The sequence below is a fragment of the Hevea brasiliensis genome, chromosome 11 (genome assembly GCF_030052815.1).
Source record: "Hevea brasiliensis isolate MT/VB/25A 57/8 chromosome 11, ASM3005281v1, whole genome shotgun sequence".
In the NCBI taxonomy this organism is placed as follows: Eukaryota; Viridiplantae; Streptophyta; class Magnoliopsida; order Malpighiales; family Euphorbiaceae; genus Hevea; species Hevea brasiliensis.
In genome coordinates, this window is record NC_079503.1 from 10,805,041 (window position 1) to 10,819,315 (window position 14,275).

General features: G+C 29.2%; 1 protein-coding gene across 2 annotated transcripts; it reads right to left on the reverse strand.

Moving 5' to 3' along the window:
- Positions 1-8,491: 8,491 nt before the first annotated feature.
- Positions 8,492-12,884, reverse strand: LOC110641359 (protein NDL2). Of its 2 annotated transcripts, none has more exons than XM_021793051.2 (11): positions 12,714-12,884; positions 11,357-11,456; positions 10,982-11,079; positions 10,637-10,725; positions 10,213-10,273; positions 10,015-10,101; positions 9,858-9,935; positions 9,714-9,773; positions 9,519-9,574; positions 9,155-9,290; positions 8,492-9,052 (listed from the first exon to the last, which is right to left on the reverse strand). In XM_021793051.2, the coding sequence occupies exons 1-11, from the start codon at positions 12,837-12,839 to the stop codon at positions 8,831-8,833; spliced, it is 1,113 nt and encodes a 370-aa protein (XP_021648743.1). In that variant the 5' UTR covers positions 12,840-12,884; the 3' UTR covers positions 8,492-8,830. The 2 variants fall into 2 exon arrangements, with proteins under 2 accessions (XP_021648743.1, XP_021648744.1); XM_021793052.2 differs by having other exon boundaries at positions 9,714-9,770; positions 12,714-12,881.
- Between the last annotated feature and the right edge of the window lie 1,391 nt (positions 12,885-14,275).

The window sequence follows — 14,275 nt, forward strand, 5'->3', positions numbered from 1 at the left end:
TAGTTGTTTTAATTCTTTTGGTTTGAAATCATGATGAACTCTAAATCTTGATAGTGTTATGATGCACTTCACATTTATTGGAAAGTAATTTCAGTTGCCTGTTAGAATATTGGATTGTTGGATTATTCACCTAAATTTTCATGTGTAAGGTGGGGTAGTGGAAGAGGAACACGATGGGGCCATCAGCCCCTGCTGAATAATTGAGAGGATGATGTTAGATGAAGTTGGATTTTGTGGTCAATTTTATCGAGGAAGTCGCAATTGGATGAATAATTTAACCTGGCAAAATTTTATTTATTTATTGATGCAGAGGCTATCAGGAGTTGGTCTTTTAGTTTCATATAATTTTTCGTGTGTAATTCATCGATGCTCCGTTTAGCATGTTGAAATTTAAAACATGTATTTGAATTAAATTTCATAAAATTACAATTAGAATAACTATAAAATTAATGATTTATTTATATTTATTTTTTAAAATATCCTTTACATATGGATTATATTTATTTTATTTAACATTGTATTTATCTTTTTTTATTATTTTTCTTTAGTTTGCCTCCTTAGTCTGACACTATAAAAATTTTCTTTCTATATGTTATTTATAATTTTAACTTATAATTTTAATTGTGGGATTTAGATTTTGAAAGTTTTTATTAATATCATCAATTGTCAATTGGTGTTGTATTGATTCTTTCTCACTTATTCACACTCCATGATTTGATCAGGTGGTATATTATATTCGATAGAAATCTTGTCATTAGATTATTTAGAGAGAGAGAGAGAGAGAGAGAGAGAGAGGAGTAATAGTGATATAAAGATTATGGTAAAAAGAATAAGTATGAGTAGTTTTGTTATAAAAATTTTTGTGATAAATTTTTGTGAAATTCATTTGAAAATTTCACTTATTTGGATGGAATTTAGGATAATTATGTTTAATTCTGTAAAATTCAAATTATATAATTGAAATTTATTTTTTTTTTCTTTTAAACACAAAATTTAAGATTTAAAAATAAATTTTATAAAATTTTATGAAATCCATTCGTTACAAACACTAAGTTTTTTTTTTTTAATATGTTAATAATAATTATAATTATAATTATTTTTATATGTAATTAATTATATTCATAGATAAAGGTTGACATATGAGGAATGGATCATTGCTGCCTAAATATTAGAAATGTCAGAAGCGGTTAACTAACCTTTAAGTGGATAGTCTCTAAACAGAAACAAAATTAGGGGAGCTCTATCTATACAATTGTTTAGAGAGAAATCTTCTTCTTATTGGTTTTTGGGTTTTTGGAGACATGGTTCTTCTCTGCCGAATTCTTCGATTGTCCCTCATCCCAAGTAAGAGATGGCTCTCCTTTCCTTGCTTGGACGTGGATCTCTCCCTCCCCATCTCTAGGTAGGATTTTAGACAGGTTTTTGGTTGTCTTTTAATTGCAGGGATTATAGTCATGTGAGAGCGTTTTGTTTGGTCCTACATGTGTTGTCCTTTCGCCAGCCTCAGAAGCTTGTAGTTTTGGCTTGGTTAGTTGCTTATGCTTTGAGGCTGCCCCACGGGAGAGTGTTGAGTGCCACAGGGATGAATAGTCTGCGTTTTGATAATCGCCTGACCCATGAAGGCAAGATTGTCGTTAGAGCTCTACACATCAACTTTTCAAGCCTTTCATGGAGCTTGAATCTAGTTGTTCTTTGACTAAGGCTCCGAGCCGTTTCTGGAAGCTTAAGTGAATATGGTGTTATCCTCCTAATCTTATTTGTTCTCTCTTTGCTTGGACGGCTTGATTGCTTCCCAAACGATAGCGACGATAGTAGGAGATACCTATCTACCAGAAGGAGGTGGAGTAAGCAGCCCTACCTGTCCTCCTTCCCCTGTTAGACCTGGTGTTGAAATTATTCGGGCCAATGGGCTTGTATTGCTTGGGTCTAATTGGTGGGACTTTTTTTTGTATCTCTTGCTCTATGTTTAAGCTTGTGTAATAGGGCCTATCTTAAAGGCCTAGGCTTGTACTGAACTTCCTCATCAATGAATTTTTTCTTTTCATAAAAAGAAAGTGAACAATATTTTAGTGTAATTCAATCTCTTCATCTCAATGTTCTAATTTGGACAATAATGCATGGAATATGTTTGTTGTGTCTTAATCATATCTATAGATACAGTAAGCATCTACACGTTAATTCTAGGTATTTCTTACATCACAAAATAAATATTTTCTTTCATAAAAGTAAGAACATAATGCGTACTAATCTCGACAATTCTAATCAATATTCAATTTGGATAAAGCATCGATGAAAACATTTAGAAACTATAACTTCATAGAATAGGAATCTCACAATTATAATAGCTTAGCTTTATAATTTTCTTTGTAAAGTATATAATTTAATGAACTTTATCTTTACTCCTGATTCTCAAAATATTCACGTAATATTAAACATAAAGAATGCCTTTATTAATAAAATATATATTTGCATGAATAAAGTGATCGCACATACAACCAACTCCTTAGTTGCAATACACATACGCTAACAATCTCCCATTTATACTAAAGCCAATCACTCATGTATTTAATACCATAACCCTCCAAGTAGTGATCATGCTTCTACAAGGATAATGTTCTAGTAAGAGGATATGCAAAATTCTTTTTAGCATGTAATCTTTTTACGCTTGCATCTTTTCTTTTAGTGATCTTTCTAATCAAATCGAATTGCTTAAGTATATATTTAGATCGCTAAGGAAACATTGGTTCTTGATTTGTTCTATAGTTCCATACTTGTCACGGTTAAGATTACTGAATTAACAATGCTAGGAATCATATCTAGTTCAGTGATAAACTTCTTAATTCAAATGGCTTCTTCATTCTTATATGTTGAGATGTATTCAAATTCAGTTGTAGAATTGGTTTTAGTCTCATGTTTGAAACTCTTTTAGCTCACAACATCACCATTGAGGAAAATATATATACATATATATAAATTTGATATTTGTTATTATCTTTATTGGATTGAAAGCTAGCATCTAATTAACCTTCAGCCATTATTCACTTCTTTCATAGACCAGTAACATTTCTTTAGTGTTGAAGAATTTAAATAATTTAAATTAATTAAATTTAATTCAAAATTAAAAAAAAAAAAGTAACAGGAATTTAATGTATGATTACCAAAAATTGCATGGCCAAGGCCCCTCCAACGTGGTTAGGGCGAAAAATTTGAAAAACAAAAAAAATAATAAAAAAAAGTAAAAGAAATACAATTTTATTCAAATTTTACAACATTTGTTCAATTGAGTAATTCTTGCTTAGAAACGGGTGTATACACTCAGCCAATTATTAATTATTATTTTAGTTTAAATTATGATGAGTCTCATTTAAAAATTTTTATTGATTGAGTGTTTATCCACTTGGGTAAGAAATTTTCTATTCAATTAAATAAAGTTTATTAGCAAGTCTTGGGGAGATTATTTATAAAATATAAAAATTTTTAAGCTAATTAAATTATTAGTTTACTACATATTAATTGGTTAATTAAATTATTTAATTAATTAAATTTTAGTTTTTAATTAATTAATTAAATTTAGAGATAGTATTGATCAAATTACAATTTAATTCGTTTTAATTTAGATTTATATAGGTGATTAGATTGCTTTTTACATCAAAATAGCTAGCTAAATTCATATTACAATCTGACCATTTACATTTACCCTTTTATATTTATATTTAATCTAATTACTTATGTTTACCCTTTTATATTTATACTTTTCCGACGACGTGAGATTTATAATCTCAATGAGACTCCCCCACCCTAAGAATAAATTGGCGCAAGCTAGACAGTTCTACATGATTGAAATTAAGAAGCTCTCTCAAATTTCAAGTGTATAGATCAAGATCCACTTGTTTTTCAACGAGAAGATCCAAAGTATGAGAAGAAGAAGATTTCAATGTTAATTCAAGGTTAAGTCTATTTGACCCTTGAAACTTGTTCATGTAAATTAGAAAAATCGAAGATTAAATCTTCATGATATAAGAGCAACGAATGTGTATCTACAAATTTCTGTATTTTATTTTTGACATTTAATTTTTAGAGGATATTTGTGTATACAAGAGGCTGTATACCGATCAAAATTCTAGTACTGATCACGTTCCATGGGATCAAATCGTGATATTGATCCGAGAAGATTTGATTAGACTGAAGCAAGTAAATTTTGTTGTAGTAGATGATGATTTTTGAATGATCAGAAAATGGGGAAAGATGGGACTGAGTGTCACTTGATTTAAGCCTTTCTAAGAAAGTCCTTTTTGGCTGGGATGAGATCTAATTCAATTATGGGGGCTGATTTAGTTTCATGTTAAACTACTAGATTTTTAGAGCTATATTTACATATATATTTTTTGCATTTTAATTTTATAGTAATGTTTATAATCTTGATTAGTTATTGAGTTTATATTATATTTTATTTTAATTAGTAATTACCATTAAAAAAAATTAGCAACCGATTGAATTGATTTTTAATCCATTAAAATCTGTTGCTAATCGATCTAGCAATTGATTCAGTCGGTTACAATGAGCCTAGTTGCAAATAGTAACCGATAATCAAATCAGTTACTAAATTAATTAAACTTAAAAAAATAAAACTTTTGATAAAAAAATTATCGGTTGCTAATATCAAATAAAACATAATCAATTGTAAAAAATTTGATATTTTTAATTTTATAATTTTATAAGCATTTTATAAATCAATTGCTATTTGTAACTAATTTACCCAATCAAAAAGTCAGTTGTTAATTATAAAAATTATAAAAAATTGTATTTTCAAATAAAAAATAAAAAATTCAAATAAATCAATTTTTTAAAAATTACCACAAGTAATAAATTATTAATGAAAATTAGTATTAAAAATTAATATAAAAATATTATAAAAAAAATTGCTAATAATAACTGTTATGAAAAATATTAACAAAAAATTAAATATAAAAACATATTTATAAAAAAATTACTAAAAAAATTACCAGATATATTATAACAAAAAAACTACTAAAAATTAATACTACAAATAATTTACTAACAAAAAATAAATTTGTATAAAAATTTTTATTTTATGTAAAAGAAAAATAAATTAAATAAAAAAGATGAGAAAGAAAAAGAAGATGAAGAAAAAAAAAAGAAGAGAAAGAAAAGGATGATGAAAAAAATAGATTAAAAAGAAAAGAATAATGAAAAAAAATAGATGAGAAAGAAAAGATGATGAAAAAAAATATATGAGAAATAAAAAGATGAAGAAAAAAATAGATGAGAAAAAAAATGATGAAAAAGAAAAAATATGAAAAAAATATGTTAAAAAAAGATTATAAATAAAAAAGATGAGAATTAAAAAGAAGATGAAGAAAATGAGAGAAAATGAAAGAAAGAGAGAAAAAAATGAGTAGTGGGAAAGAAAATAAATAGTGGTTTATATCAATCAATTGCTAATTTGTTTTAAAAATTGGACGAGAATTTTTGAAAAAAAAATTTTACAATCAATTCACAATTGATTGCAAGATCGTTTACTAAAAGTAATTGATTTCAATCAATTGCAGCAACCGGTTGTTATTAGCAATCGATTTATAAATTGATTGTAAATAAAAAAAATAATAATAATAAAAATAGACGAAAAAATTTTAGAGGAAAAAATTGATTATAAAATCGGTTTAAAAAATCAGTTGCTAATAACAACCAATTAGCAAATCAGTTGCAAATAAAAAAAAATAGATAGGAAGAAAAAATCAGTTGAATAGAAACCGAACCGATTTTGATCGATTACAAAAATCGGTTGCTAACAGCAACTGATTTATAAATCAATTGCAAATAAAAAAAAATTAAACAGAAATTTTTTTCAGAGAAAATCAATTGTAAAATCAGTTACAAAAATTAGTTACTGTTAGTAACCGATTCACAAATTGGTTGCAAATAAAAAAAAATTCACAAGGAATCGATTGCAAATAACAACTGATTTTAACAACCGATTACAAATTAGTTGTTAATTTTTGCAATCAATTATAAATCGTTGCTAACTCTAGAGTCAATTAAAATAATTTTTTAATTTAGCAACATATTCCCTAAATCGGTTGCTATTAGTAACTAATTTTGAAATCAGTTGCTATTTGCAATCGATTTCTTAATCGGTTGCTAATAGTATCTGATTTTAAAATCAATTACTAATTGTATATTTAAAATTTTTCTAATATCGATTAACAACCGATTTAGTAATCAATTATAAATCGGTTGCTAATTGCAATCAATTTTATTAGCTAATTATAAATTGATTACTAATAATAATCGATTTTTTAATCAGTTGTTAAATTTTTTTTAAAATTAATTATTTTATTAAAAAAAACTGAAATTACAAATCGATTGTAAAATTAATTACTAATAATAATCGATTTTAATCGGTTACAATAATCGATTGTAAAACTAATTGTCTTTTGTAGTGTTTCCTGTTTAATTGCAATAATTATAAGTTTTTATGACCCAAATAAACAATACCTTTAATTGGTGTTTTGGGGTTATAAAGTTGTACAAAAAAGAATGTTTCCATTCAATAAAAGTTCTGTTGATGGATGGCAATTAATTATAGTCTAACCGTTATGTCCGCAATATCAATATGTGCTCAATTATACATTTTGCATAAATTTTCAGGTGTGACTTAATGATAATAAGCGATGCAAACACCTTTTTGATCGAGAAAATCTTGAAGTATAATGGGCTGATGGGTTGCTTATCTGAGATCAACACAAATCCAAAGTTATGTTGATAAAGAAGGCAGGCTTAGAATCTTGCAGTACCATGATTTCAAGTCATATTCTCATGGCTGCACCATCTGCCGTCCCAACATGTGCAAGGAAAGTCCATTGCTAAGCTTACATAACCAAGATAGCAGACAATTTTCAACAAATAATAACGATGTAGCCTTCTTATCAATAGGATCCGGTGATGGAAAGGATGCAAGCTTCTGTTTCTGCTCAAGGGAAAAATGGTTGGCAGCAAAAACCTTATCAAGGGAAATATTCAGGAATGGAGTGATGGGGAGGAGCTAGGCGCCAGGCTACTCAATTTTAATCAACACCTTCTTCATTGAAAAGAAGTGCAGTGTACGTAAGACCTGATCCTATGGTTCCAGCTGATTGTAAGTTTCAGATAGCTTCATAAATCTCTGCACATGATGAGAAATGTACTCCCAGTTCCTCGCTAAATGGGGCACAAAAGCACCATTCTCGTTTCTAATGTTGTTGATTATAGTATTAGGATAGTATGGCATGACTCTAAATCCTACTCTATGTTTGGATTACGGTTTGCGATGGTTTCATATTATATGGTATATTTACTTTATATATCCGGAAATATTGTTCCTAAAAAGTAGTAGTTTGGAAATGTAAAATAGTGGTCTATAACTTTTCAAACTACCAAATTAGTGGTTTGGTATAGTTTAGCATTTTTATTTTCTCATTTTATTCCTACACTATATATAAAATTCTAATTATATAGTTTCAATGTTATATATTTATAAGACATATTTAGTAATTAATTAAAAAAATAAAATGTATCTTTAATTATTATTATAATATCATTATTTATAAATTAATGTTTTATTTAAATAAATATTTTTTAAATTATTTATATATTTAAAACAATAATAAAAAGTATTTTAATAATCTTCATATTTATTTTATTATATCATACCATCTTAATTAAAGTTATTAAATTATTTCATAACATACTATCTTTCCAAACATGTTAATAAAAATCACGTTGAACTCAATTCAAATAAAAGGTTGTTGGCAAGAAATTGAAGTATAAATAAATACGCTTAAGATTTTTTTATTTACAATAAGATATTATTAAATACATTTAATATACATACACTATCTTTCACAAATATTTGAAAGCTGATTGTACATGATTCACTGAAGATCGAACAGTTTGACAAGGGCCATTAATTGCTATGGGTACTATTTTCTTGGAAAATGACTCCCCTATTGACAAACTTTCCAGGGAACAATTGTGATTTCATAAGTTCCATGAAAATTAATATTACACAGATTTTTTCTAGGCTGCCTAGACCATCCCTTGTGTCAAGGACAGAACCCACCGTCTTGAAGCTATTCGTTGAATCAACGCATAGACCAATGTGATTTGGAGCTCTTGTGCCACATTTCACTTTCAGCCCACCAATAATTCATCATATACTGTTGTATTTTATATCAGTTGGTGGTTCTTATCTAACAATACAGGTCAGTTAAATAAAATCAACATCCAACGAGTAATTACTAGTTATTTTAATTTCCAAAGTCAGACAGCTTCCATCAGCACTTCCAGATAAAAAGAAAGGGACATTACACTTCCCAACATACATCATCCAGCCTGAGTTTAATAATAATAATAAAATAAAAAAGTTTTAAACTTTATGAGTAGCCTGTTTGCTCAGCTTACACTAAGGGCCTTTTAACTTGCAAACAAAGAATAGACAATCAAATTTATTGACGTGGAAGCCAACCTGAGAAAGCACGAGTTCAACTTCCACCATTTATTGCTATTATTATCATTTGCTTATGACTATGAAAACTTATTTCAAGGATTTACAACTGAATCCCTCTCAACCTCAACTAACAATTAAGATTACAAATCAAAGAATGGCGACCTCTGCTTTCTTTCTAATATTTTCCCCTGTATTTTTTTCCTCTTTTTTTACTCTTATCTACAATCTTCTACCAATCCACCCATGTTTATCTTTGCCAATCAATCAAAGAACATACAATAAATGGATTAAAAAAAAAGCACTCTTGCCAGTCATCCATATTCTTCAAACTTCCACATGTATTCGTGTTTTTATCGGTTTCAACTTCAAGCCCATGCTTTCCGGTGATAGGAGCTCAGGGGAAATGCACAATGGACTCAAAGGACTTCTTGGGCTGACACTTAACTTAGGTGGTCTGTACATACCAAATCCCATTAGAAAGTACTCCATCGGTATTAACATGGCATGGGGCTGCTCCTCTGTCACAATGGATCCACATGCCTGAACCTGTAGGTCCCCATATCCTCCGGTAAACAAAACTTTTTCCACTGTTCTAAAATTTCATTCAAACCAAATTTTGGAAATCAAAAGTAGAGACACGTTGAATACCTCAACTAACGCACTGTATCTTCTATCTAGTTTTGATGTCATGTAGAGAGCCTCAGAGTGAAATGGAGAGCTCTCCCCAACAAATATCAGGGAACGACAATGTAGCTTTCTCAGTCCTTCACTAATGTCTGGTCTCCTACAAAGACAACAAAATATAATAATATCATATCAAAAAGCTAAAGCATTGTAGCACAAGGCTCATATTATTTTAGAACATGCAGAACCTCTTTGAGGTGAAGTGAATACAAAACAGTGCCCTGTGTCATGGAAAACAATTATCCACAGGCACACCACAGATTTGCATTATTTACCTGTGCAAAGCGTGCACCACAGAGAAGAAAAGTTATCTGAAAACAACCCTTACCCATTTAATGCTTCAATAAACCGCGAAACATTTAAACTGTGTCTTTCATCCAGCAACTAACAAAAGAAAAGACACACCATCAAGTTGGGAAGTAAAAAGCTTCTAGGCTGCTGATTTTAGTTGAATTCAAGTTCTGGTTTATAAGCATTTATAATAGGAGGGAGAAAATAAATAAATGAATGCCAAAGGACTAACTCTTCTGCAGGCCTGGACAATATCTGATTCTGGTACTTGAGCACTACCACGAGCTTCCTGCTATCACCAATTAGAACCCAGTTATTTAATCAATCCAATTATGGATGCACATAATCTATAGAAAAACTAGATGCACGAGAATACCTTGCTGAAATACCGCTTAAGTAAGAACTCTTTCACAACTCCACACATGCCATAGTAGTACAGTAAGTTACAAATCACCTGCAAATAATTTATCATCATGCATAAGAATGAGATTACTCGACTCTCAACTAACCACAAAAAGGTGCAGGTAAGGAACCTTATTACACAACCACTCTGTCCATGACGGTGCTTGGCACAAGGGAGAAATAAGAATCAAACCAATAACACGCTGCCTATATTTCAACTGTTGCAAAGCAGACAAAAAAACCAAGACCAGTAAATCCCAGAAGCTAAACACAATTAAGAAGCAATGAAAAAACAAATCATGTGGATCATGGAAAGGAATGAAGCATACAGCAAATAGAGTAAGAATGTAAGCTCCCGCTGTGACACCCATACACATCACTGCCCCAAGTCTGGAAAGGGGAAGAAATATGAAAAGAACAACTCAGTTGATTTCCTTTCATTCTTATCCAAATAAGCAAATAAACAAGCAATGATGGTAATGACGATGATGATTTACAAAAGAAAGAGACAGCTTAAGACCTTTTAAATGTACAGTTAGTGTTTGTGGGTCACTTATATTTTAGAAAACTAGTCAGAAGCATCACTGACCGATAGAATATATATATATATATATATATATATATATATATATATATATATATATATATATATATATATATAAAAGTCCCAAGCAGAAGATAGATGCTGCACAGGAAAGCTCTAACCAAACAACATTTGAAAGAGAAATTAAGTTTGTGGAATAACATGATTACCCAAAATAGTTGAGAATCTCCGCAATTTGGTCTGCCAAGTCATCAACAGAAAGAACAGGGTCATCAGGGCTACTTGTCGCAGCTCCTAACTGCAACAGTTCTTGAAGGAAGTGCCAGATAAGAAACACAGTAAAATCATAGAATTCAACAATGATGATAATTTCAGTGCAGATATTTAAAAAAAAAAAACAATGAGCTTTAGCTCAGTGGTACTAAAGTCGTCTTCTGGGTTATGAGGTCTCGAGTTCGAGCCCCAATCAAAGCCAATTGTACTAAAAAAATTTAAAACATATTACATTTATGGTATATAAGTAAAATTTACAGTGAAGCAGACAATCTACAAACCTCATGCCCGGGAGGACTAATATGGTATATGCAAAAGTTGTGGAGGAGCAAAGAACATGCTTCCGAACAAAAGAATAATCCTTGGAAACAGGATATATCTGGTCAAAACATACAGAGACAAAAGTTTAGTTGGAGCTTAATTGGTAGAGTCTGCTGAAAAAAAAAACAATCATTTTGAACTCCATCCTCTCCTCTGACTAATTAGTCAATGGAACAAATAAACACAGAAATTTCATATAAAAGTGTTGTCATAGGAAAAAAAAAATCTACGGCCATCTAGATGCAGGCAGATATCGTGATAGGAACATGTATATGGATCTTGAAATTTTTCCACTTAGACAAACCAGTTGATCTATTTGTTTTCCATATACTCACGATTTAGAGCTAAATCAGGATAAGTAATAAGAGCTGGCTTGTCCTGGTCTCCATATACAGAAACAGATACACAACCATGGCAAGTTTTTATAAGGAACTCCTGCAGGCACATTAACAAAAACATTAGTACTCAACTAAACAATTCCAAACTTAGATAAAAATAAATAAAAATAAATAAACAATTCACAAGAAAAAGAATTGAATAAAAATAAGCTTTTCACCAGAACATCTACACTTTTTTGTTCCTAAAATTAATGAAGGGGGAATTGTAAAAAGTGAGAGTTGAATCCCAACAGCTAATCCTTTTTAGCTTAAATAGAAGTTAAATTCTCAAAAAGTGATCTTCCCATCATAAAGGTGCATCTCCCTTTGGTAGTCATTTACTTGTTTAAGAGAAAAGGAATACTTAGGGCCTACCCAACTCAACTCAACGAAGCCTTTATCCAAATCCAAAAAATTTGGGGTCGGCTAGATGGATTCGCTTTCTCCACTCTGAACCATTTTGGGTAGTTAGGGCCTACCCAAACTAAGAATATTCTGTAAATGGATTGATTCACATGTGCAATTGTTCTTTTCTCAGAAACCTAACCAAGTTTGCATATTTAGGCATATAAGCTCTTCAGAAACGGGAAATGTATATCTTAACTCAAACTTTATATTCCTTTATTTCAATTAACACAGTTTTGGAATGTAAGCTGCCCAGTGTTAGCATTAAAAAGGCTATTGAAAGGACTGTAGTGGGTAAGTAAAAAATATACAGCCACAAACTAGAAACCAGTATAGCATGCATCAGATAGGATAATAAAAATGGGGGGGAAAAAAAAACCTCCATACTGCAAATTTTAAATAAATTTGACAAAGAACAGAACCCAGAAAGATTGTGGATTGCATTTCATATTGGAAAGGGGAAAAAAATGAAAAAAAAATGCATCCGCCCATAAGTGAATCAAAGTAGTAAACATTAGAGAAATACTTCATTCAATGACCGCATAAGATAACATTAAAAGTAAGCCCTGTGAAATTACAAAATAAGCAATTAAAAAACCATAGATAATATTACCGAGAAACAAAATGCAACCAATAACTCACTTGTTCTCGTTAATTGCGTACCAAAAATAGAACTAACCAACATCTCAGTAAAAGGAGGATACAGAAACAGAAAAAAAAAATCAATTCCCCGTTATCCAAAATATAAAACTCATTAGAAAAAACTTATTTGAAACCTTATCGTTTCAATTCTTTTGTTTTCCTGCATTTTCTCACGAACCAAAAAGCTTTGCAGAAACCAACAGTACAAGGAAGCAGAAATGCAGAATCAAACGTAATATAGACATATGCACTTGTGAATGCAGGCTACCTTTCCACCAAGAGAGAGAGTTTCCATGTCGATGGAGACAGAATCGCTTGAATCTACCATTTTCCTCTTTCTATCTCTCTCTCTCTGGACAGAGGGTGCATTGGGTTTGGCTTGAATGGCTTCCATGGTTTAAATATCAAAGTCTCTCGCTTTCTGTGAAAGATTTTCTCTCTTAAAAAAATACTAAAAATCTCTCTATCTTTAAAAAAATAATAAAAAAAAAAAGCCTTAACTCGCAACGAGTCACCGACGCCCATAGAAAGATGGGCTCACGAGTGGTCCGTACTCGCTGGGGGTAACATGAGATTGTGGTTAATTTAACCAGAGTTAGACAAGCCGACAGTTTTTCCCCATTTACCATTTTGCCCTCTATTTTCCCCTGCGACATCGGCATGCGCACTACCCATTATTAAACAAATGTCTATTTATTTTATTGGTACGTACCTCCAATCCATATAAAAATAAATTTAATATCTATTAAATTAGGTATTTAAATTAAAAAACATATAAAATTAATTATAATATATATATATATATGATACATTATATGTAAAATTTAATTTAATAATGGATAAATTCATAATAATCTAGCTTTTTATAGCACACCCTTTACTTATTTATTTTTTTAGTATAAATAAAAAGAAAAAATAATAAAAAGAAGAAAATTAAAAAAATAATGATTAAAAAGAAAAATACTTTTTTTTCTTTTTATGTTTAAATATAAAAGAAAAATACTGAAAGAAATTAATTTTACTTTTAAATTTTTAAAAAGAACCTAAAAATTATAGAGATATTTTTTTATAATTTTAAATATTTTTCTCTCATTTTTCCTCTAATTTAAAGTGAAAATAAAAGTGAAAACTAATATTTATTTTCCTTTCAAAATTTTATTCCCTCCATGTTTGTTTCTTAACCAAACATAAATTAAATAAAAAATAAAATTATTTTACTTTTAAATTTTTTTTCCTTTCTTATTTTTTTTCAAATTTAAATTTTTTTATTTACTTATTTTAAAATTATATAAAAGCTATTTCTGATTGTGTAACTCGTTATTATTAAAAGAATTATATTTAAGATCAACTTTTATAACTACTTTAAATTTATCCTTTTAATTTAATTAAAAATTAATTATTTAAAAAGAAGTTAAATGATTTTAAAAATGAAAATACTTCATGATTTGATTTAATATATAAATTATAGTGAAAAAGATGAAAAATAAATATATTTATTAAAATAATTTTTAATTTTAAAGTGATTTTTTAAACATGGCAAGTGTGGGATCTAAGAATCTTATTTTCATTTTTCAAGGGAATTAATGATTGGATTTGCACACTCATACCTCATGTTAATCTAGAGTGAAAGCCTCAAAATCAATAATGGATAGGGTAAGGCTTCTTTAAAAAAATCATTTAAAAAAAATTATAAAAAAATTGATTGAATTAAATTTTTTATAAAATTTTAATTTATATACAAGATATAAAAAAGCAATTTGACTACCATTTTAATGCTAGTAGAGCAATTAAAAGTGAATTTTTAGATTTTTTTTATCACTAATTTAAAGT